Here is a 26,392-nt window from a genome sequence, read left to right on the forward strand (position 1 = left end):
TTTACTAAATACAGGGGTGGGCAAAAGTAAGTTTACAGTTGTTTATATGGAAAATAATATAATATGTAATAAATAATGATACAAAAAATAAACTGTGCTTCATGTACTCATGACTATAAGCCTACTCTTGCCCACCCAATTATATGGTAGCTGTTCCTTCATTCAAAATGGTGATGTGGTTTACACCAGAATCTCTCTAATGTATAATCACATCTCACAAACTAGTGTTCCACCCCTTTCCTCAAAGTAAAAAAAGAAAAACAACCATCAAATACACAAGATTCTGTATATGCATATACTTTAATAATAAAGGTCACTTAGCTATAAATGAACAAAGGAAGGGAGACAAAGAAAACATGTGATACTTCCACAAGTTTGGTCGAACGGGCACACATGGAGCCGTAACACATGTACTGTCTGTGATAACGGGCTGTGACTACCGGTTTTTATTGCACACATTTCCTAACACAGAGTGCGAAGTTAAAGCAAACAATGATGTCAAGAAAATTTTAACAAAGTCTTTTAAGAAAGTCTAAAAACCTCCTACTTTCCCACTTTGACTCTCAAAACTTTGATTTTGTGGTATCAGAATATCAGTGCCACTTTAACTTTTACCATACATGAAAAATTATCAAAAATATACTGATGGGTCTATACTAATTGTTATTTATATTTACATTAAGCAAATTCTTTTTACCAAGTTCTTTATATACAAATTACCATGTGTCCTATGTGAAATTCATTAAAAAGTTAAAAACCACAGAAATGTCATTAGAAACAACCGCTTTCCATCAATGACGAACATTTTAAAATAATTTAACTGAAAAAAGTATTGAAATTGAACTCTCCACCAATTTCAGCTGCAACAGTATTCCTCCTGAATGTTTTCTGTGATTTAAGGGGAAAAGAAATTGGGTAAACCTTGACTGCATGGAAATAAATGATAAAAATTTGATAAGTGTTTACTCATCTTCAAGAAATTTACAGTCTAATAAGGCTGGCAATAAAAAAACAGCAATAATTTTTAAAAACTAAATAGCTTAAGGTAACTGATGAAACAAAAGACTTGAAAAACTGTCAAATGCACTCTATAAATACTTTTCATTTAAATTTAAATCACAAAATAGTGTCCCGTAGCTAACTGAACTGAAGATAGGCATGGCTTTTTGATACTTTCAAAGGGCCAGCATTTAAAAAAAATTAAACTATTTCCAAACTGGGAAGAATTTAGATTTTAGAAGCATCACAACAGATAAAAGAAACTTATAAAGACTTAAGAGGCAAAGATACTAGGGAAAGCTTATAGAGGGATTGTATTACTACCACTAAAATTAAAGTCACTCTCATTGTTTTAGACTCATGGTCATAGGAAATGAAAAAGACGTCTTTTTCTGAGAAATAAAACTTGAGCATAAATTCGTAAGCTTTTTAAATTTAAATATCATTGATTAAAATGACCATAAAACCGAGTGCAGCACTTAGTTCAATACAGATGCATTTCTCTTATTTAAGAACTAACTGATTTCATAATAATCGCTGAAAAACTTATGCCTCTCTGGTTTGAAAACAGAGGTTAACTCCATTTGGGAAATTGTCTTAATTTCTGTTGGTTACACACTCCACTCAAGCGGGAAGCAGGGCTGGGAAGCGTTTACCTAATTAATGAGTGCTCTGTCTCTGGACTTTAGGGCCGACACCCCGCGTGTCTTCTTCCTGACTGGGACGCTTCCCACTGCTGAGGCCAGTGCCCATGGAGCTTCTTCCTACACATTTCAAAAATGCATGTTACAAACAGGAAAGGTGGAAAGAACAGTGTGCTCAAATGCTTTATTCCTACCTTGCTTTAATAGGTGAGTCTGCTGACTGTCTCCATGAGCGTAATGTAAAATGCCACTCCCCTGAGTGCAACCTGTTAGTGTTTAAAACAGTAAAATTACTTAAAACAAATTCCAAGTTGTGTGCATTAAGACTACAAACCCAACTCTAGTATTTGTATATAAGACCATATATGCTTTTTAAGACTAAACCCCAATTCTTCATATGATCCAAAAATCACATGCCCAACGGGAATATTTAAATTTAGCGTCGCAGAAATACTGACTGTTCAAAGGCAAAATTACTGGTAGTCATTTTCTGAAAAAACCTTCTTTACTGGATGATAGCAGACACTTGACCATAAAGGCAAATAGGGCAGCAGTGAGACATCCACCCTTCACCTCCTGCCCCTCTGTACGCCGCACTCCACCCTCAGCGACTGTCTACAATATGTGTCTGCAGATGTTTATAAGGCCCTGCCAGATGAGAATTACACAATTCAACTCAGCCCTGGCCGGGTAGCTCAGTTGGTTAGAGCACCGTCTGGAAAAAACCAAGGTTGTGGGTTCGACCTCTGGTCACGGCACGTACAAGAAGCAACCAAGGAATGCGTAAGTAAGTGCCAATATTTATTTATTCCTCACATGCTGCCTTGTTTTTAATCAAATTAATTGTGAGGCTTAATAAATAGATATTTGATTATTCATCTTTTGATGTTAAGGGCAGAATTTTTCTTTTCACTTACTTCCACTGCTGCTACAACCTGGGATGTTTTCTCCAGGAGAATACCCCATGAGGCCTCCATTCCCATTAGGATTAGAAGGCACTGATGCAAGAAGACCTGAAGGAAAAAAATGTCTTATTAAATTATGATCAAGATCAAATCGAGGATAGGAACGCACACAGCTGCCAGGGAAACAAACCCACAGCAGTTACCGACATACCCAGTCCTCTGTATCGTGAGAGCTGCTGGTAGATCTGTTTCATCCTCTCAATGTTCAAGCGGCTTGCCTCGGCATGGTTGACCATCGGTTTGGGGTAATTAATGCCTATCAAACATTTGGCTACCTTTTGGATACCTTCTGGTGCATTCCAAGGATCATAGATATATTTTGCAGGGAAGCCTCTTAGGATAGGCAAGTATCGCCTTTTGGGAGAAGGGAGAAAAATTATTAATAAAATGAACTATAAGCCAGTTGCAGTAAACTATTTATTTATTAGCAATGAAAGACTAAACTCAAGTCAACAGCATTTATATGACTTGTTTACCCTTATCTCTGCTGACCATCATGAGTGAGGTATGCTTTAAATGTTGCTTAAATATGAAAAGCTCTTCCTGGATTAGTTATTCCAAACTGAAAAACAATCACCTCAATTTACCTTATGTAGTCTCCATTGGGGTCTGTTCTCCTACCAAAACCAACAGGGCAATAGCAGTGAAAAAACTGCTGAAAAAAGGAACTACAAGACAGCCACATCCAACTTCCAGCATTTATGCTCCAATCTGCATCAAGCAATAATTCTTCAAATACCTTCAGAAGTAACAGTAATGAGTTAGTTTACACACACATAACTCTCAAAGCAAGCATTTTCCAGGTGTCTGCAGATCAAAAGTTAAGACAAAGAAAATCTAGCGCAGGACTGCAAAATTAAGCATTCCAAAGTTAGCTTCCTTGTCTAGGTTTTGTTCTAGAATGAGTAATTTCAGGTAAAGAAACAGACCAGTTATGTAAGTGGATTTCTGAATAGCATTTACCTTTCTAACCTTTGCAGTGTTATGTGGGAGGAGGGTAAAAAAAAGTATTCAAGTCACTGATTTAAAAGGAATACGAGGAGATCAAAAAATGGAAGAAAAATAAAAGAGTAAACACTTTCAAGAAAGCAAAAGAGCTTCCAGGTCAGTCACCGACAGAATCGTAGCAGTTTGGTACATGGCCAGACAAAGGGGGCGCCCAAATATAAATGACCTTTGGAAATGCACTGGCATTACAGAGTTTAAGTTTGGAATTTCTTAATCCGAAAGGAAAACAGAATTAAAATATTAAATGATTTTTAAAATAAATTCATGAAGTGTGTGCTACACGTCTACCTCATGCACAGCTCTGTCCTGATGTGTGTATAGGTCATGTGTAACAGGTGCAGAAAAGCACAGATCGTAAATGGTCCTTGGAGAGGGGAAATTTGTGATACAGGTAAGAAGGCAAACCCTGTGTATAAGCCCAAGATGAGGCCACGAAATGCAGTATGCTTCACTTTACATAACAGAAGTAGTACTAAAAAGCTGTGCTGTTGAAGTGAGGTAAAATGATATATATTTTAAAATTTATATTATAAATTCATTATTTCTAAAAACTCTTGGGTGAATCCTTTCTGTGACAGAAAAGATCACCTAAATATATGTTGATGCAATTAAGCCCAGTGTTAAATGTTATGCTTCCCTTGATGGCTAGGCTGGTTTAGTTGTACAAATGGCTTGAGATTAACTAATCAGTTTTTGCCGTATCTCCTGTCTGATTACACCATTCTGTCTCCAGGAATGTGATGGTATTCTGGGAATTAAATGCTTTGTCCATTGAAAACTAGACTAAAAATGAATCTACACAATAGATAACTTCTAAAAAATGTTTTACTGAGGTACAAAGTCCTTCAAAATAAGACCATGCTACATCATTCAGAACACTTGCCTTCATTCCTTCTTCCCAACTAATCCACAGGTCACCTCGTGTCAGGAAGCAAGCAACTGCATGTCTGGCCAAGTGGTGAATCCAGCCCTCCTGACGAAGCTGTGTCATGATGGCGTCAATCCAGGGAAAACCTGTCCGGCCTTCTGCCCATTTTGCTAAAGCCTCAGGATTCTTATCCCAAGGAATCTGAACACAGATGGGGTTTCCTTCCATTTTATCAAAGCGTGGATTATTTGTTGCTGCTGTATAGAAAAATTCACGCCATAGTAGTTGCCCATAAAGGGAAAGAGGAGGGGAACTGTTCTTCTTTACCTAAGATTAAAAAGCAAAGAAGTATTATAAGCAATTTTAAAAATATATTTTGAAAAATAAAATCCAGCTTCAGTTAATACCTTCTTGTAGAGATCTGTTAGTTTGAAGTAAAACAGCCGACAGGACAAACAACCAAACCGGAGGTACGGACTGAGTCCAGTAGGGCTGGCAAGCAGGGAGTTCGCATTCATTCGAGGTCTTTCGAAGTTTGCCACCCAGGCCTGAAAACACACAAGAGAGAGTTATGCTAACTTTTCCACTTTTAAATTTAGATTGAAATTTTTTAAAACTATTACATAGTTCTTAGGGAATAAAATCTTATTATTCCAGACACAAATGATATGTTTCAACAAAAAATAAGAAAGGATAAAAGTGAGCGTTTTTCTTCGGGTTTCAGCCATCCTTACGCAGCACGTATTCACGTGCAACGTCACCCTCACATTCCTAACACAGAGCTGACAGAACCCTCCACCTGTCTCTGACACTGACGCAAAGGTGAGACGGAAGGACTCTATCCTAGCTTCAAAGTTACGGTCATCAGACACCAACTTACAGAAAAAGAATGGAAGAGACAGTGTTGGCAATAGCTAAAAAGGAAATAATCAGAAGAGGAGGAAAATGCTATTTAAATGAAAAGACAGCTGTTTATATTCAAATAGTTAGGTTTGTGCTATTTTAAGTTTCTTTAAGTTCTTTTCAACAGCCTATTTTTTGTTTTTAAAAAAGAGTGAAATTATGTTTAAAATGCCAACTTGGAAATATAAGCATGATCTATATCATTATACTTTTCTTTCCAAATGCCTTTCCAAACGAGTAAGTGCTTCAGTTTCTCCGCCTGGCCATACTGCAGAGGGCAAACCATCTGTATCAAAACCTAAAATAAACAAATAAATAAATTTAAAAAATATCATTCTTCTGGAATATAAATCATTTTTATTTAGCCACAATAATTATAAGAAAAATTACTTCACAAAAAATTATCATAGTAGCATCAAAATGAATTGATGACCCTGGATTCTCACATATGAAAGACATAACATGTTCTCTACTCTTTACAATGTATACTTTAAGGTGATAACGGAGAGATCACATATTTTACAACACATAAATAAGGCACAGATTTACCACTTCTTAGTGTGAGTTTCTTCTATTTTCTTCTCCTAGCTTCCTTACTCTGTTAGTGCAAAGTACACGTCAATTCAGAAGTGAGATTTTCTGAGTGATTTATTAGCTCTTACATTTCACCTTTTTACCATTTATACCCACCTAGTTCTTCCAGGGAAGGGACTCCATATTTCTCATCATGGTCATCGGACAGAGGAGTTATGCACTTTTCTATCACTTCCGAAGTAATTGTCTCTACTGGTATCTCTAGTGGTTCCATTTTGCTGATGAGAGTCTGGAATCTTTTATAAGTAAGAGGTGGTTGTCCACCATTGAGTTCTATGATCCTATTACAAAAATTAGTAGGACCAAGTTAGTATAAAAAAGATACTATATTTTGGTTGATAAGCTCTGAAAAGGCTTAAAAATCATGAAGTAAATAAAATTACTTAAAACTTCCAGTAGAATGACCAGGAAATTTTCTGCGACAGAAAACTTGTCATAGAAACTTGTTAAAAAATGGTTAATGAGTCTAAAAATCATTTTCTAGACATCTGTTAGGTGTCAAAACTATACAAAACCTTTAAGACAAAAGGCATTAGCACCTCTGAATGAAAAAAACAAGTGGCTAAATTAGTCTGAGGGCAATAACACAAAATATGGAAATGTAAAAATATATTATAACTCAGCTCCAAGAGTCTCTGCATTTCTCCCAGGAGGACATACAGAGGGCTCAGAGATATATGAAAGGATGCTCAGCATGACTAGCCATCACATAGATACAAAATTAAAGCCATAATGAGATACTACTTCACACTGGTCAGAATGGCCATCATAAACAAATCAACAAACAAATGCTGGCGAGGTCGTATAGAAAAGGGAACCCTAGTGCACTATTGTTGGGAATGCAGACTGGTGTAGCCACTGTGGAAAACAGTATGGAATTTCCTCAAAAAACTAAAAATGGAACTGCCTTCTGGCCTGGCAATTCCACTGCAGGGATTATACCCTAAAATCTAGAAATACTAATTCAAAAGAACCTATGCACCTCTGTGTTCACAGCAACACAATTTACAAGACCCAAGTGCTAGAAACAGCCTAGTGCCCATCAGTAAATGAATGGATCAAAAAACTATGGTACATTTACATGATGGAATACTACCCAGCAGAGAGAAAGAAGGAACTCCTACCCTTTGTGACAGCATGGATGGAACTAGAGAGTATTATGCTAAGTGAAATAAGCCAGGGAGTAAAAGACAAATACCATATGATCTCACCTATAAGTGGAACCTAATCAACAAACCAAACAAGCAAGCAAAATAGAACCAGAGTCACAGAAATAAAGAACAAACTAACAGTGACCAGAAGGGAGGGGTGAGGAATGGGGGATAACTGTGGGGGGTGGGGGGAAGAAGGGGAAGGGTCAAGTCAAGGAACATGTATAAAGGACCCAAGGACAGAGACAGTGGAGGTGGGGGTGGAGGGTGAGTAGGGCAGGGGACAGTAATGAGCGAAAAATGGGTATAACTGTAACTGAACAATTTTTAAAAATCTAAGAAATGCAAAAAAAGCAAACAAGTCTTATTAAGATTCTATATTACTGTAGTGATAATCACTTGATATTTTCTACTGTGTTCACGCTTTTGTTAAAAATGTCAGCATATGTATTTGATATATATATCTTATGTATCTTATGTACATACTTATGTTTACTTCTGATCTCTAATTGCTTCAATCAAGTTGTACTAAAGAAAAGATTAGCCTTTGCCAATGGTACTTTGAATTAAGACACTTTGGGAATAACAAATTATTGTTTTTCATTAGGCCATTTGCTTAGTATTTAGCCTTAATAAAGAATTACTGCTAAATCCAACTCCATGATTTTATGATCAGTAACTAAGGCCTACCAAGAGAACTAAATAAATTAGTCAAGATCACACAGCTAATAAGTAACAAGTAAGGTTCTTCTTAATCTAAATACTGTACATTTTTCATTATGCCACATATATTATATATCAATTATACCTGCAAGAAATAATCACCATAGAGACTAGACTCTCTGATTTTAGTAATTTTGCTTTGGTGTAAGACTCTGAGTTTTATACATGGGGTCATAATGAAATTTGTCAACTGTAATAATACTGCAACGACACTACTGCTAACTATATAATAAAAACAAAATAAAAACCTTAGAAAAATATTTTCTATATGTTACATTGTTTTATGATGGATTATATATGGTTAATATTCACACCCAATCCAATAAATAATCCAATTTTATGCATAACACTGAGTCTTCCATGTAGAAGCAACTTTGCCTCCTTCTCATCAACTCCAAGTTAAGAAAACTGGTAAACTAAATTAGAAGGCAAGTTTATTATAAGATATATGACTTCTGGTTTAATATCAAATAAGTCAAATCACCATTATTGTCATATTAGTTACAATTAGCTTTATTAACTTAATAAAATATATAAGAAACTTAAAAAGTAAAATAACTTAAAAGGTACATAGCTTATGAGAATTCAGCACTTATAAGCACAACAGTAGGCTAAAGGTTCATAAGTTAACAAGTCTTTTGAACCTTCAGAGCTCACAGCATATAAATTTAAACTTGACCACAGATTCTTTGTTGGACAAAGCATCATTAAGGACTGGTATTTCCAGAAATACACTTTGAAAAGTGTAATACTATGCCATTGTTCAGAGGACTACACCCATGCAAAGTAATATTTCATACAATTTGCATCTGGATTTAAAATTTAGATAGACAAGATAGATGCACATGATGTAAAATAAGTTAAGACAATCGTACAAAATAAAGCAAGGCATATTATGCCCATGTATCATATAAACTATAAAATTAATATTGCTAAGAGCCCAGAAAGGGAAGACCAACAATAGGCTGAGTTGGAACAGTCAAGAAGAGTTTTTATATTCTTAATAGTTTTGAAACTAAAAATCTGAGTATTTTAATCTTATGCACTATGTCTATAAGTTTGGCATCTATCACTGGGTAAGTAAAAATCATAGCTGTTATAGTAAGGGATTAATATATATTTATTTGATTCTCCCACAACTCTATCATGTATATGTTATTTCCATTTTACAACCCTATGTCCCACCAGGTTCAGTCTTATGTACTTATCAGTCTATGTACTTATTACTACTGAACTATACATTTAAAAATGCTTAAGATGAAAAATATTATGTGCACTTTACTATAATAAAAACAAGAAAAATACTTACTTGTCTAGGTCATATAATGTATGTGAAATTCGTACAATTACTTCTACTCCAGCTTCTGTGGCCAGTTTCTTAATAGCTGCATCTCGTTCCTTCCCAAAGGGCTCAGAATCATATTCAATTGAAAGCTTAGTAATGTTCCATTCCTAAGATAAGACAAAAGGGGCAAAATGGACGCAAATTTAAAAAACAGTTTTTCTGTTATAATAATGGAGGCTGGAAAAACTGAAAAGCTCACGATTTCCATATCAAACAATTATACTTTCATCAGACTTTAAATATGCAGCAAGAAAATATACAATTTATAAATTAAAAAATACATTAATAAGAAATGTACGCTCCCTAGAGATTAAGAATTGTGCTAGGCATTAAGACAATCTAGCAATACGCTTAAAACCAGCTTCCTACACTAAATGTGTTTGTATAGTACTTTCCTTTTTCAAATAATTTATATTTACTTTATCTCATTTGCTCCTCAAAAGAACCCTTAGAGTTTGGCACTTTGATTGGTATATCCATTTTGAAGATATGGGTGTTTTAAAAATTTAGGGACTTGTTCAAGTTCACAGAGCGTCAGAATGTCTGAATTTATGCTGGCTGCTTCTAAGAATTGGTAGTTAATATGTTAATATGGTATAGGCTTTTCTGTTTTATTTCTGATTACCAAAAAATGTTAACTGGAAAATAATGGAGATAGTAATCATAATAGCAGCTATTTATTGAGTGTCAGGTGCTACATTAATAAGCTCTGCACAGCTCCTTATAGTGATTTTCAATGAGGAGGCTGTGACTTCAGGAAATTAAGTTATTTCCTAGGGTGGATGGTCAAGTTTTTTAAATTCTAAAATCTACTCTGATACATCTTACAAAGAAAACAGATCATCTGTAATTCTACCATTATTTAACTGACTATATAATAACATACTGTAATTCTTCGAACCTATACAGATCAGACAAGGGCTGTCAGCAACAGTGGGCTTTGTTTGTTTTCTGTTTTGTAATTACTATTATAAACATTGCAGTGCACATCTTCATGCATACATCTTAAAAATCTAGGGGCATTTGTACTATTTTTTCTAGAAATAATTCCTTGAAAAACATTTAACAGATACTACATGCACATGTAAGTATTTGATACACATGGTCACATTTTCCACCAGTTACACTGTACCAATTTAGCCCCCATCACCAGTATACCAGTGTTTACTCCCCACACAGCTCCAATCCACATATACAACAGTGGTACCACTAGTACATACACACAGTATACAAAGAAAAATAATATCTCATTTAAAATATTTTCCTTTCTTGAAAGTCTTGGAGAATTCCTACCAAGCTGTCGATAACTGCTCACTTTGAGGCACAGAATTTTAGGGTATAAGTAATGTAATTGTTTTTATTTTTACCCACTGTTGCATTGTTCAGATTTATTAATACAATCATGTACTGCTTTTAAAATTTAAAAATAAGATTAAAACAAGAACAGGAGAATATTACATTTTACAGTAATGCAGTACAGAGTAGTAGTCGAAAACACAGGATCTAAAGTCCCGAGTTCAAAGACTGGCTCAACTGTTTGTAAATTGCTCAACTCCCATCATCTGTTTGCGTATCTAAAACATGAGTACAATTTAAGTAAAATGTTTAGAGAGTACCTAGCACATAAGCACTGTGTAAGTGTTTGCTACAGTAAAATAAAAAAAATGTTACTGGCATGCTGAAAGATTAAATGAGATAATGCCCATACATTGTTTAGGACATAGTACAGAAGAAGACCTCAATGAATAATAGCTATTATTAGCTATTATTATTACTAGCCATTTGTATATTTCTTCTTCTGCAAGTTGAAGTTTATGTTTGCTTGGTTTTCTATTGAAGTTAATTTTCCTCTTATGGATTTATAAGAGCTCCTTACACTATTTTTTAGACTCACCCTAGGACATGCTTACTGGTTTTAGAAATAGGGGAAAGGAGGGAGAGAAACACCTGTTGAGAACACTGATCAGCTGCCTCTCGTACATGCCCGACCAGGACGGAACCTGCAACCTAGGCATGGGCCCTGACTAGGAATTGAACCTCAGACCTTTCGGTTTACAGGATGATGTTCTAACCAACGGAGCCACGCTGCTCAGGGCAAGAGCTCCTTACATCTTAATGATAGCAACCTTTCTGTCATATACATTACAAAAAGATTTTTCCTAAATAGTAGTTTGCACTTTAATTCTATAATTTTTTTTTAGAAAAAACATTTGTTGTTCATGTATAGTTTTCTGCCTTTTCCCCCCACCACTCCCCACCACCCTAGCCGTCCCCATCTCCCTCCCATTTCCACCCTCCTTGTTATTGTCCATGTGTCCTTTATGATTGTTCCTTTCCCTCCATTATCCCCTCTCCCTCTCCCCTCTGGTCATTGTCAGCCTGTTCTCAATTTCAGTGTCTTTGGCTATACTTTGCTTGCTTGTTTGTTTGGTTGATAATTCTATAAATTTTTATTGACAAAAAGATACTCAGTTTCTAGAAAGTAAATGTTAGAGTCAGTAACTCTCCCTCACCTTTATCCTTTTTTGATATAGGAAGGGAACATAAGTCAGAGATCTAAAGATCAAAACAAAGACCACATTATTAGTAAAGCTGAATTGGAGAAAAGATACTAGGTTTGAGAGCAGGTAAGCCTGTTAATATTTCACCCCCGAATTACACAGATTTACCTACCTAATGATAAGCAGCACCTTCCCCGCAGTGCGGGCTGCGCCTGTAAAACTCATCACATGGAAGAAGAGAAGAGGGTCGGTGCTCTCTGCAACTGAAGAGAATGGGTCTGATCTGAGCTACACTACACTGCACTTCCTTTGCCCCTTCTGCTAACTCAACAATGAGATCATTCACTTCTTCCCTGGGGATGCAACCGGGACCATCTCTCCACAAGAAAAAATGAAAACTCAGGGAAGAGAAAACTCCCCAAACATTAAATGGATTCATTCATATGTGAAATACTATAATTCTTATCACAGGCCAGATACAACCTTCCCTTTCTCTAAAATCAATACACATGTCCTCAGGTGGAGATTTTTAAAAAAAATATAAACATCAAACCAATAGTAAGCAGAAGAAAAGACAAAGAATAAAGAGAGGAATGGAAATCAATGAAACAAATAGCCAAATATAAGGAAAATAAATGAGCAAATAACTTATTGTCCCTGGCTCCAAACCCACCCTTATTTGCCCTGCTCACACACAATCTTCCCTTTCAGAAAGAAACTTCACAGAGGAATAGAACCAGAAATGGTTTGTAAGAACAGTCCGCTGGGTGGCCTAGAAACTTCATGTAGGGCACGAGGTAACCTAACTGGAGCTGATGTGTAGACGTGGTCTACTGGGTGGCAGAGAAATCTACCAGAGGACAAGGGTCAGCTGGAGCTGATTTGTAAAACGGGCCTATCGGGTGTCAGGGAAATTGGCCAGAGTGTGCATGCAGGCTGGGGCTTGTCCAGAAAATCTACTGAGATAAGTACTACTGGGCCTCCCACTAGCTCATCTATTGGGTAAGGTGGCAGAAAAAAAGCACAGGGATAACAAGAGAAGCTTCTTCTCACCTGCCATAAACTTCCAGAGAACCACCAGCAATGTGTATTGACAAAGCCTAGTATCAAGCCAGCTGGAAAAGGAGTAATGTTTACAGCACCTATCTCCAGTATCACAAAGCAGGGCAAACAAGGGTGGATCTGGAGCCAAGGGACAATAAGTTATTGCTCACTTATTTTCCTTATATTTCTCAATATGTTCCATTGATTTCCATTCCTCTATTCTTTGTTTTTCTTCTGCTCACTATTGGTTTAATTTTTGTATTTAAAAAAATCTCCACCCAAGGATATGTTTAGAGAAAGAGGAAGAGGGGAGGGGGAGAGAGAAACACCTACGTGAGAGAAAAACATCAATGGGCTGCAACCCGCCCGTGCCACGATGCGGGAGTGAGCCTACAATCTGATGCGGGAGTGAGCCTACAATCTCGCTTTGTGCCCTGGCCAGGGATGAGACTCACAATCTCCTAGTGTACAGGACAATGCTCCAACTAACTGAGCCACCTGACCAGGTCTAATTTTTTCATTTTTCAAGGTGGAAGCATCTTTGATTCCTTCTTTTCTAATACAGTACTGAAAGGTATTTTCCTCTAAGCACTGCTATAGATGAATCCTAAAATTTTGCTATATTGCCTTTCATTGTGACTGTTATAAATATTTGCTGTTCTCTTGCTATTCATTTTAATTTAATTCTACTGAAGTCAGAGAATACATTCTACAAGATTTCAGTCTTCTGAAATTTATTGATACCTGTTTTATGGCTTAGTGTATGGTCTATCTTAGTGAATGTTTCATATGCACTAGAAAAGAACGTATATTCTGTAGTTCTTGGGCATAGTGTTCTACAAATATCAGTTACATCACATTGGTTGATACTGCTTTTCAAATCATTTATATTTTCATTAATTTTTGTATGTTCTATCAATAACTAAGAGGTGTAAAAATCACTATGATCGTGAATTTATGTTTCACCCTAGAGTTTTATTAGGTTGAGATTCAAGTTTTTATGCTGTTTGTAGATAATGTACATTTATGATGGTTTTATCTTTTTTGAAGTGAGAATCCACTCTGTATCTCTGCTAATTTTGTCTTAAATTCTACTTTTCTATGCCTACTGTTTGCAAATACATTTTTTGTCTTTTATTTTGAATGATCTGTTTCTTCATATTTTTAAAGTGCATATAGTTGGTTCTTGTGCATTTTTTATCCAGTCAAATTGTGCCTTTTAAATAAAGAGCTTAAAGCAGACCATTTACAGTTAATATAACTACTGATACAGCTAAGGTTTAAATGTACCATCTTGGTTAAGTTTTATTTTTGCCTATCTTTTTTGTGTTCCCTGCCTGATTTCATTTGAATGAGTCAAGTATTTTTAGTATTTTATTTTAAACTCCTCCGTTAACTTTTTAGAAGTAGCTCTATGGCCTTGGTCAACTCATCTAATCCTCTAGGACTAATATTTTCATTTGAAAAAAAAAGGGAAATAAGATGAAGAGATTTTTAAGGCTCTACCAAGTTTAAAAAAATATAGTTTTTCATTAGACTGAGAAAGTCTTCTAAGAATTATTCCAATAATGTAGTCACACAAGTGATCAAAGATAATGTATATCTGGACAAGATTGTTCATTGACATCATTATTTGTATTAGCAAAAGGCCGGTGGACAAATAATTCAATGTTCAGTGGAAAGCTAGTTAAAGAAGTTACAGAATACCTATACAGTGGGACACCGTGAAGCCATTAAAAGCCTGGGGAAGTAACAACATCCAAAATGCACAGTTACGTAAACAAAGTGTTGCACAGAAGGGTGTAGCAGTGTTTTCATCCTGGTTTTTAAAAAGGGGGATAATGACATACACACAGATATATATGTATATGTATAATATGTGTATTTAAACACATACACACATACATTTTTATCTATTCTAAGAATATTTGTAATAAATACACAAAAAACGAGTAGTTGTTGCTCTGGGAGAAAACTAGCAGTTTAAGGCAGAAGAAAGACTTCTTTTACTGTCTGATTTTATCACTTGTAACTATTTTACTAAATAAAGAAAAACCACAACATTTTTATTTAAAAATTTGTATTTCCCACCCTTTAAGTTATCCAAAACACCTTATTTACCAAATATGTGTCTTCTCTGACAAAACATTAATATTGTATGCATAATTACCTTGAAAAGTCTAGGAAACACATCTGCTGGTTGTCCCCGAATCACAAACAGACGGGAGTTTAATTTTCGTAGATTAGCATCAAGGTCTTCAAGACACTGAAGCAAAAATCTAGGGAGACAATATTATTAAAATTATTAAATATATATACATAATATATAAAATATTACAAAATCATGAAATGCCAACTCCATCATCTAATTACCTATCATCTTATTACTTCTAATTGATATATAGTTTCCAGAAGCCATATGCATAGTTTTTAAAATTACAGCACAAGTTTCTTAGTATTTTATTTTATTAGTTTTTAATATATTTTATTGATTATGTTATTAGAGTTGTCTTATTTTCCCCCCTGTATTCCCCTCCACCCTGCACACCCACTCACACTTGCATTCCCCCCCATTTAGTTCATGCCTATGGGTCGTACATATAAGTTCTTTGGCTTCTACATTTTCTATACTATTCTTAACCCTCCTCCTGACTATTTTCCGTCTACCATTTATGCTACATATTCTCTGTACCTTTTCCCCTCTTGCCCCTTCCCACTCCCCCACTGATAACCCTCCATTTGATCTCCATTTCTGTGATGCTGTTCTTGTTTTAGTTGTTTGCTTAGTTTTTCTTTTTGTTTTTAGGTTTGGTTGTTAATAGCTGTGAGTTTGTTGTCATTTTACTATTCATATTTTTGATCTTCTTTTTCTTAGATAAGTCCCTTTAACATTTCATATAATAAAGGGAGGGTAGTGATGAACTTTAACTTGACCTTATCTGGGAAACACTTTATCTGCCCTTCCATTCTAAATGATAGCTTTGCTGGGTAAAACAATCTTGGATGTAGGTCCTTGCCTTTCATGACTTGGAATACTTCCTCCCCTCTTGCCTGCAAAGTTCTTTTAAGAAATCAGCTGATAGTCTGATGGGAGCTCCTTTGTAGGTAACTGTCTCCTTTTCTCTTGCTGCTTTTAAGATTCTCTCCTTGTCTTTAATCTTGGGTAATATAATTATGATGGGCCTTGGTGTGTGCTTCCTTGGGTCCAACTTCTTTGGGACCCTCTGAGCTTCCTGGACTTCCTTTGCCAGATTGGGAAAGTTCTCCTTCATTTTCTTTTCAAATAAATTTTCCATTTTCTTTCTCTTCCTCCTCTCCTTCTGGTACCCCTGTGATTCGGATGTTGGAATGTTTAAAGATATCCTGGAGGTTCCTAAGACTTTCCTCATTTTTTTGAATTCTTATTTTTTCATTCTGTTCTGGTTGGACATTTCTTTCTTCCTTTTGCTCCAAACTGTTGATTTGAGTCCTATTTCCTTCCCATCACTGTTGGTTCCCTGTACATTTTCCTCTATTTCACTGTTCATAGCCTTCATTTTTTCCTCTAATTTGCGACCACATTCAACCAATTCTGTGAGCATCTTGATTATCAGTGTTTTGAATTGTGCATCTATCAGATAGGTTGGCTATCTCTTCATCACTTAGTTGTGTTTTTTCTGGAGCTTTGATCTGTTCTTTCATTTGAGCCTTTTTTTTTTGTCTTTGTGCACCTGTTATGCAGTAACAGGCGGAGCCTTAGGTGTTCACCAGGGTGGGGCAACTCACGTCAATACGTTGTGACGCTATATGTGGGGGAGGGTCCGGGAGGGAACAATGGCATTTGCTCCACTCTCTGCCGGATCTCAGTCACTTCCCCAGTCCCCACAATCAAATTGGGCGCTTCTGGTTCTAATTCCTGGGTGGGTGAGCTTGTGTACATTCTAGGACCCTGTGGGTCTTTCCAATGAACTCTCCTGTGAGGATGGGAGTTTCTCCCGCTGCCGCCTCAACCCCCACAGATGTTTTCAGTCAGAGACTTTGAGGCTTTATTTCCCTACACTGGAACCCTGCATTGCTCGATCTATCTTGCTCCCCAGTTGTTCCTCCTGGTTTATCTGGGTGCAAATGTGGGACTGCCCAGTTTACCAGCTGCTGCCTGTCGTGAGTCCTCTTCACCTGGCTGCCCATCTCCACCCCTCCTACTGGTGTGGGTGAGTGTTTCTTCTTCAACTTCCATATAGTCTGATTTTCTGTCAGTTCTGGTTGTTTTTGTTGTCCTTTTTTTGGTTGTGTGAGGAGGCACAGTGTGTCTACTTATGCCTCCATCTTGGCCAGAAGTCAACTTCTTAGTATTTTAATAAAGTTCCTAAATTAAATCAGTAAGTTTCATTAAATAATAGTATTAGCAAAAGTTTAATTTGTAAATATAAAAATTATATAAATAAACAAATAAATAGACCTCATAGTTTAAACTTGATGAAATGAATTCAAGTTCCTATAGAAAAACCAATGTCAAAAACCTGCAGCATTTTCTACTGGAAAAAAATGGAAACATCCTATTAATCACTCTGAGCAAATGAGTAATTTAAGAATGTGAGCATGTTATCGGGGGATATTGTAATTATCTAAGAGAGAGACAACAATGCTCGTTTTCTTTCTTTTTTTATAATACTTTTTAAATTTTTTAATTTTTTAATTAAATACTTCTGAATTTTATTGTTTAAGTACAGTTTTCTGCCTTTTCCCTCCACCTCGCTCTCCCACCCCAGCCATCCTCACCTCCCTCCCCTGTTTCCATGCCCTCTTGTTTTTGTCCATGTGTCCTTCATAATTATATACCCTTCACCCCTTTCCCCCCATTATCCCCTCCCATCTCCCCTCTGGTTACCATCAGTTTGCTCTTAATTTCAGTGTCTCTGGTTATATTTTGCTTGCTTGTTTGTTTTGTTGATAAGGTTCCAATTAAAGGTAAGATTATATGATATTTGTCTTTCACTGCCTGGCTTATTTCACTTAGCATAATGCTCTGCAGGTCCATCTATGCTGTCGCAAAGGGTAGGAGCTCCTTCTTTCTTTCTGCTGTGTAGTATTCCATTGTGTAAAAGTACCATAGTTTTTTGATCCATTTATTTACTGATGGGCACTTAGGTTTCTTCCAGCACTTGGCTATTGTAAATTGTGCTATGAACATAGGGGTGCTTAGATTCTTTTGAATTGATGTTTCAGGGCTCCTAGGATATAATCCTAGCAGTGGAATTGCTGGGTCAAAAGGCAGTTCCATTTTTAGTTGTCTGAGGAAATTTTATACTGTTTTCCATAGTGGGTGCACCAGTCTGCATTCCCACCAACAGTGCACTAGGGTTCCCCATGCTCCAAACCTCTCCCGCACTTGTTGGTTGCTTTGTCTATGATGGCCATTCTGACTGGTGTGAAGTGGTATCTCATTGTGGTTTTAGTTTGTATCTCTCTGATGGCTAGTGAAACTGAGCATCTTTTCATATGTCTCTGGACCCACTGTAATGTCCTCCTTGGAGAAGTGTCTGTTCAAGTCCTTTGACTATTTTTTAATTGGGTTGTTTGTCTTCTTAGAGTGGAGTTGTGTGAGTTCTTTATATATCTTGGAGATCAAACCCTTGTCTGAGGTATCACAATGCTCATTTTCAAGCTTCTAATCTAATTAAATAAAAAGAAACTAATATAGATGTTAAATAATGTGGCATTAACTATGTGTGTAGAGATTGATGTTTTAAAAAAAGATTCATGAGCCCTGGCTACATGGCTCAATTGTTTGGAGCACTGTTCGGTATACCAAAAGGTTGCAGATTCAATCCCATCAGGGCACATACCTAGGCTTTGGGTTTGATCCCCAGTTGGAACGCATGTGGAATTTTTTTTTAAAAAAGATTTCATGAGGTAAGTGGGGCTACAGATTTTTTTCAATGAAATAAATACCAACAAGGCTTACACATGATAAATATCTGAAGAAATTCTGGGACAGTACCAGAAGACTGCTTACTGTGCACCTCTTATTGTGAAGAAATGGAGCAGACAGTTACCAAGAATAAATCTGAAAGACATGTCACCCCTGGAAGGTTTAACCTCATCATTTGCCTCATGTTAATTTTCTATAACATTTCATCTAGATTCTGTTCCTCTCAGTTGGAAATATCTTATTTCCTTTCTACGTAGCTTAAGTTTTTGATCTTAAGGTGAAATATTTGTCTGCTCTTCCACAGGGGCATGTGTTCTTAAGAATAGTGATTGTGTCTTATTCATGAGAAGGAGTGGTTAAGATGAACAGAAAGGCATAGTTCACAATTACATTGTCTAGTACGGTAGTAGTCACTTGGCACATGTAGCCACTTAAATTAATTAAAATTAAAACTATAGTTCTTCAGTCACACTTGCCACATATCAAGGCCTCTCAGCAGCCGTATGTGGCTAATAGCTATCCTATTGGACAGCACAGGCAAAGATCACTTCCATCAATGCATAAAGTTCTATTGGACAGTTTTCTAGAATGTTGTTCTGTTTAGATCATTTTGTTCTCTTTGCCCATTCTGATCCCATTATTTCACCAAGAAATTCCTGGTAATTTGTTATAAATGTAAGTATTAGTGACACTGGTAACCTTCCTAACCTAGTCAAGTTTGATATTCTTTCCCCTTTAAGAATCATGATCTCTGTGGGCTTGGGAAGTCACAGTGCTGTATGCAGGAGGATATGAAAGACATTCCATCATGTCATCTTAGGTAGCCTCACACTCATTCTTAAACAAATAAGAAACACACGTCTGTATCCTCACATTTACATGTCACCACATCCCTTTTCTGTCTTGGTTTCGAGTTACCTCCCTAACACCTCCATGCTCACTCTACCCTACCCCACCATTACCAATGTGCAAATACTTTGGGGGGAAAGATCGCTGTTGTTATAGCAATATACAATAAAAGTGTGTGAGTTTTGTAAAATTATCTATAAATAGCTTATAACACTTGGTGATAAATGTTTATTGGAAAACATTTATCTTTATGTATTTGCCTGGCAAATGAGTTTTTAGACACTAGTAGTCAGATCAAAAATTAAAGTTGAATGAACTAACAATTTTAAGTTTTCTTAAATCTAAAGAGTACAAGACTAAAATATCCTGGAAGGATAATTCAACACAGAGATAATTGTCAAATCTCTTATGTACCATTAGTTTCAGTATCCTCTCCACCAGAGCTGGTAGTATATAGCAAGAGTTCTCCTTATTTGACTTTTTGGTGGAAATATTTCTATGTGGTACAAGTAGGTCAATGATAGACTGTAAGATGGGAAAAGAAAAAAAAGGACCTAATTAATTTATTAAATGAGTAAGTAAACCTCAATTAATTAATAATTGGTCTTTTATTTTTCCCTTCCTTGTTCACAAACTGAACAATCATTGTTAATGCTTTTCTATAAACATCTTATGAAACAACAAAACATTGTAGAAAATGACATGGACTGAAGCAATGCATTACAACAGAAAAAGTTTTGCAACCAAAGAATTATTTTTGTTTTGGCAGTTCATAAAACAAAGGAATAAAAATATATTTGAATATGGTGCTTTTCTTCCACAGATGCTATTTTTTTAAAGGTTATTTTCAATTACAGTTGACTTTCAACACTATTTTATATTAGTTTCAGATGTACAGTACAGTGGGTGGACAATTACACAGTTTACGAAGTGATTCCCTGACAATTTAAGCACAGACTGGGCACCACACATACTCATTACAATATTTTGACTAGAATTCCTATGCTGCACTTCACATTCCCACCACAGATGTTATTGATGGTGTTCTTCTTCAATAGATATTATCATTTACATCACTGTAATTTCACATAAGAATTGCAGATATACAGTGCACTCAAATATAGGTACTTTTAAAAAGAATGTAATGTTTACTTTGCACTCAAACATTTTAAATAGAAAAGACTTGAAAAGAAACAGAGCAAGATGGAGAACACTCAGTGATGCTGTCCTTTGTTATAAGGCTTTTTGCACTAAGACTTTTAAAACTATATGCATGTATCATTTTGATAAAATTTACATTGCATGTATCTGCTTATGTAATACGCGCATAAGAAAGTAACTAGAAGGGTATATAATACCAAGCTTTTAACAATAGCTACTCTTGGGGAATGGGAGTTTGGGTTGGGGTTGAAGAAGAAATACACTTTTTTAAAACTTCATAAAATGGTATAAAATTGATCATTAGCATATACTTTTTCAAAGTAGACCAAAACTGAGAAATACTGTATGTACTGTAAGCCTGGCTTAATGCATAGTGAACATCTTTTCAAAGCAATAGAAATGCATCAATGGCATGAATTTTATGGTTTTACTGTATTCCCATTGCACAGATTTCCCAAATCACTATCTTTTAATCAATCCTGAAATGTTCTAATTTCTTCACCTGTAAAACTGGGATACTAACAGGACCCATACCATACATAGCACTGTTGTGAGAAATAAGTTAATATTATTTAAGTGCCTGATTCATCGTAACCATGATCATGTGTGTTATCTAGTATTTTTTGTCCCCTCCTTCCTATCACTTCTAATTCTGCTACAATAATTCTAGACCTTGTTATCTCTTGCTGGCATTATTTACTATAATGTCTTAAAATAAATCTGCCTCTTCCCACCCTAATCCACTTTATACACAATAGCAAATATTCCTGAGGCACACTTTCCTGTACAAATGTATTCAAAAGCTCATTCTTATATAATAAAGAACATTTTTTTTCCCTTGGACACTAACTTAGGGTTCCAGGTTCATTCCTACCATTCCCAGTTCCCTCCCACCAAATCAAACTATATCTCTTTTCCCCCTCAGTCTCCTAGAATTTGCTCCTTGCTCTTCCCTTGGCCTAAATACCTTTCCCAATTCCCATCTTTTCAAATTCATATCCTACCAATTTTTAGTCTTCTAGCTGTAAGTAACTTTTCCATCCTCTAAAATGTCAAAGGGCATACTGTACCTCATCCTAGAAAAACTTTCAGGTTAGTTTCTAAAAACTTTAGAAATAGGATAAAATGACCTGTAGAGTTGTTATGTACACTGTTGAAAGGATTATAAACAGCATAAAATCACCTAGTAGAATCACTAGTACTTGGTAGATATTCATTAAGCAGAAGTTTTTATTATTTTCTCTTGGGAATAATTTATATTTTTGAAAAAAGTGACTTGTTTCTATATGCAAATACCTGGGCATGAAAACAGAAGACAATGAATTAGTCTATATACATCTCTATAGAGAATCATCTTGAACTTATAACTTGCCCTGAATGTGACTTTGGACAAAGTTTTGATGAAAATCTTCCCAGTGACAAGGCATATGTGAATATGAATATACCGAGGTCCGTCCAGAAAAAGTTCAACCATTGTTAATATAAGAGAATAGTTTGTGTGACATCAGTGTAACCTGGCAGTCAAGGAGAGTGGACTGGAATGTGTATGCATCAACAATGACGACTTCACTGTAGTAGTAGGCGGGGGCAGTAGACACTGTTGAATGACATGTGTACTGTGTGGTCATCACATTAAAAATGACTGAGCAAGTAGAGCTCAAATGTTATGCAGTAAGAGGCGGAAATTTGGTGTTAAGCCTGAACATTCCTCCATGGAAACTATTCAGATGATTGAGAAGGCAGTAGCTACGGGCAACTGGTGACTGGCAGCTTCATCACAACAATGTGCCTGCTCATGCACTGTGTCTTATCCAGAATGTTTTGGCGAACATCAAATCACCCAGGTGACTCAGCCCCACTACAGCCCAGATTCGGTGCCCTATGACTTCCGGGTTTTCCCAAAACTAAAATTACTTTTGAAAGAGAAGAGATTTCAGACTATCAATAAGATTCAGGAAAATACAACTGGGGGGCTGATGGCAACTGGGGGAACTGTGTGAGGTCCCAAGGTGCCTACTTTGATGGGGACTAAAGTACCACTGTCCTGTGTACAATGTTTCTTGTGTTTTGTATCTTCTTCAATAAATGTCTCTATTTTTCATATTACATGGCTGGATACCTCCTGGACAGACCTTGTATACCGCAAGATACAGAGCAATTAAAACCGTGAATCAACTAATCTCTAAGCATATAATTCTTCCTTGATAATACCATAAAATAAATCCTCCAGTATCTCAGGTTCAAAGTACCAACTTATTGGCAGATAAGAGTTCTTTTTACTGCCGAATAATGTGACTTGAAAGAATGCCACATAAAATCTAACCTTTCATCCTCTACCCTCAGCTGGGAAGTGAGTCCTGTCAGAATTCAGATTCAATGTGTTCCAGAGAGCACATAAATTTCAACTTTTATATATTACAAGTGTATGTGCATCAGACAAGCATCCAATATTGAATGTGATGATTCAATATCTGTATATTGAAAACACACAGGGCACACTTAAGAGGTACGTATTTTCAGATCTCTAATTTGGCATACTTACTGTTCCTTTGAAACAAACCATTTGAAGACTCACTCAATAATGTTATTACATACATGCAACAGTTAGTTTTTAAATAGGCCTAAAGTAGTAAAACTCACTACATCCCTTTGTATAATTGTATTTCCTACATAGAGGACAGTTCTCATGTTAATTTAATTACAACACTAACTGTACTACTTCAAAATAAATTGTAGAGGTGCTAGGTGAGAAAATATATTTCTTCATTTTAAACATTTTAAGGATTTCTTTAACCTCCAGAGTTCACTAGTTTACTGCTAGTGGAAAAAAGTATATGCAGCGAGCTTCCTTATACCAGTTCCAAAAGATGATCTCAACATGAATCAACAGAAATCATTTCTTAAAGTAGGTCATTGCTATAGCAACCAATGGGTGCTTTGGTATACTCCCAGTAACAATGACCTACTTTCCAGCCTGTGCAAGAACAGCTTTATGTAACTAGAATTTCTACTTCTGTCTATAAAATAGTCTAAAAAAGGCAATGGTAGGATCAACATAATCCCTCTTCTGCTGAAAATAAGGCATTATGAATTAACATGTATCATACCAGAATAAAACCATCTGGTTCTGCACTTTGGTTTATAAAAATATATCTTACCACTCATTCTCAACAATGAAAACTACACTTTGAATAACTAAGCCAAAACACTTCATTGCTGACTCCAAAGAACTGATTTAAAGAACATAAATTAAGATAATTAAAACCCCATGTAAAATATCCTTTCTTATCCTCTGCATGAAACAACAGAATTAAATTTTAAAAATTGAATTTCTGCATGTATTAACTATAATAAAGAAAAATTGAGAATCTCAGTCATTAACCAAAGTTTATAGTGTTTTACTAGAAATTTTAAAATTATAAATAGCAATTTGTCTCTCTATAAATTGTGTAAAGCTTACATATGCTTTTTTTTCTGGTTTGCAACAAATGTTTAGTGCTTTTATCTAAATTAATCATTATTCAAATTGTCAGAATATTTGTGATATACATTTTCTTTATGGAGAATAGTTTAATGTTTAATAAAGATTCAATATATATTTTAAAAACAAATTTTGTATTTTGTAAAGCTCTAATGAAATTAATGGACCTATACCATGACACATGTCCCTTTTTATAACAAATGTTTTTTTAAAGATTTTATTTATTTATCTTTAGAGGGGAAGGGAAGGAGAGAGGGAGAGAAACATCAATGTATGGTTGCTACTTGTGCATTCCCTGCTGGGAACTGGCCTGCAACCCAGGCATGTGCCCCGACTGGGAATCGAACCGTAATCTTTTGGTTTGCAGGCCCACGCTCAATCCACTGAGCTACACCAGCCAGGGCTATAACAAATATTTTGCAATGCCCTCTTTTAAATAATGAAATTCACAGATGGTATAGTATATCTACATGCACAATTTTAAAGCATCATATAATGCTCTAATATATAGGAAAGGTCAGTTAAAGGAAGGTCATTTATGTTTTAGAAAGAAGGAATATGTACTTCTGTATGTATAGACCTAGGCCCGGCACAAGAAGCCAATGAATTAGTTGGATGTGTATACCTAAATACAGAATTATTTTTACATCCAACAGCTACAAGAACAGACTGATATGGTTGGATTACTGGCAACTCAAACATCATGAGTGGCACTACCTTTAGTGATGGGATAAATCTTAAAATGATGAATCTTAAACTAATTAAAGACATTTTCTAAAGTAACTCAGCTAAGCAATAAAGTAAAAATTTTAATTTGGATGTGTATACTCCAAACAAACTAGAGCTAGACGATAACTTCCTTAATGTGAAAAAGAGCACTCAAAAATACTTACAGAAAATATCATATTTAATGGTGAAGGCTGAAAGTATTTCTTTTGGGATTGGGAAGAAAAGGATGTTTGTCATCACCATTTCAACCGAGTACTAGTGGGCCCAGCAAGTGCAGTAATAGAAGAAACAAAAGCATGATGTTTAAAGATAATGTGAGTATTGATACTATCTATACATATATAAAAGAAGATATACAGAAAAACTACTAAAATTAATAATATAATTTAAAAGGGTTAAAATCACTTAATTTCTGGAATCAATTTACCCTAATACAATTTATGTAACTTACGCCTCTCTGATCTAAAATATCACACAAAGCTATTTTAATCTAGGCCTCTTATTACTCCTTGTCTAATTTTAGAAACTTCTGCCAGGTTAGGCCAAAATCAGGTATGAGATGTATATCCAGGTTTTAAAGGATTTACATACTGCCAGATAAAATCTGTCCAACACGTGGTCGAAAGCATGCTGCCCCAGACAGATCTATGTGTAATGCTTTTTTATAATCAAATAGTCCTATTGGAAAAATTTTTGATTTTTCTTTTCCTTCAGAAAAAGACTAGTCATATGTCAATTATATCTCAATAAAGCTGGACAAATAATTTAATAAATTTTCCATTTTCACCCGTGAAAAAGACATTAGTAATGCTGAAAAATTCTTTTATTCTTTTCTTATATCTATGACCTAGCACATGTCACACAGGCCAAAGGTCAAAATCTTTCTCATACTGACACCACTGAAAAAACTGAGAGTCACATAATACAATCCATCCATCCATCCAAAATCTATTGAGATTCTACTGACATTGTTGTGGTTCCTAGGGTAAATGTGAGAACAAATTAAGTGCCTGCAGCTATGAAGTTTACATGTTTGATGATGATGACAGCCATGATGACAACAGCTACAAATCTTTAGAAAGTGTGCACTGTACACTGCTCTAGGCATATTACATGCATAAACATAACAACCCTTTGATACACGTATTTCCCTCATTTACGAATGAGAAAGTTTGGGCATGGAAAGGTTAAGTAATTTTCCCAAGGACTCATGAAGAGAAAAGTAGCAAAGCCAGAATTTTAAACCCATTCAATCTGCTGGTTCCAGATGCTAAGCTCTTGAACCTAGTGTATTTCAGTTGTGAAAATTTCTACAGAGAAAACTAAAATAGGGTAGAGGGATACTGGACAAGAGGATAATTTTACAGAGTGGTCACAGAAGGATTTTCTTTGGATACCCTACTGCCTATTCTGCCTATTTAACACCTCCCTTTGAAAGTCCCCTCAAACCTTCTCTTCCCACCCTCCCAGTCTTCGTTAATAATGAGTCCCATCCTTGAAGTTACTCAGACCACAG

At 35.7% G+C, this 26,392-nt stretch overlaps 1 protein-coding gene across 4 annotated transcripts in view; it reads right to left on the reverse strand.

Moving 5' to 3' along the window:
• Positions 1-281: 281 nt before the first annotated feature.
• The window catches only part of CRY1 (cryptochrome circadian regulator 1), a 51,319-nt gene continuing 25,208 nt past the window's right edge, over positions 282-26,392 (reverse strand). The window contains exons 2-13 of one of the 4 annotated variants that reach the window (XM_037068052.1): positions 14,916-15,024; positions 9,165-9,307; positions 6,078-6,262; positions 5,597-5,685; positions 4,892-5,032; positions 4,500-4,811; positions 3,196-3,347; positions 2,760-2,962; positions 2,561-2,656; positions 1,838-1,909; positions 1,662-1,763; positions 282-890 (exon numbers count right to left, since the gene is read on the reverse strand). In XM_037068052.1, coding sequence (XP_036923947.1) covers positions 889-890; positions 1,662-1,763; positions 1,838-1,909; positions 2,561-2,656; positions 2,760-2,962; positions 3,196-3,347; positions 4,500-4,811; positions 4,892-5,032; positions 5,597-5,685; positions 6,078-6,262; positions 9,165-9,307; positions 14,916-15,024 — 1,606 coding nt within the window. In that variant the 3' untranslated portion in view covers positions 282-888. Of the gene's footprint in view, positions 1,764-1,837; positions 1,910-2,560; positions 2,657-2,759; positions 2,963-3,195; positions 3,348-4,499; positions 4,812-4,891; positions 5,033-5,596; positions 5,686-6,077; positions 6,263-9,164; positions 9,308-14,915; positions 15,025-26,392 lie in introns of all 4 variants that reach the window. The other 3 variants (XM_037068053.1, XM_037068051.1, XM_037068055.1) reach the window with 3 other exon arrangements.

Source organism: Sturnira hondurensis, unplaced genomic scaffold (assembly GCF_014824575.4).
Source record: "Sturnira hondurensis isolate 20B ecotype Veracruz unplaced genomic scaffold, ASM1482457v3 Scaffold0017436, whole genome shotgun sequence".
In the NCBI taxonomy this organism is placed as follows: domain Eukaryota; kingdom Metazoa; phylum Chordata; class Mammalia; order Chiroptera; family Phyllostomidae; genus Sturnira; species Sturnira hondurensis.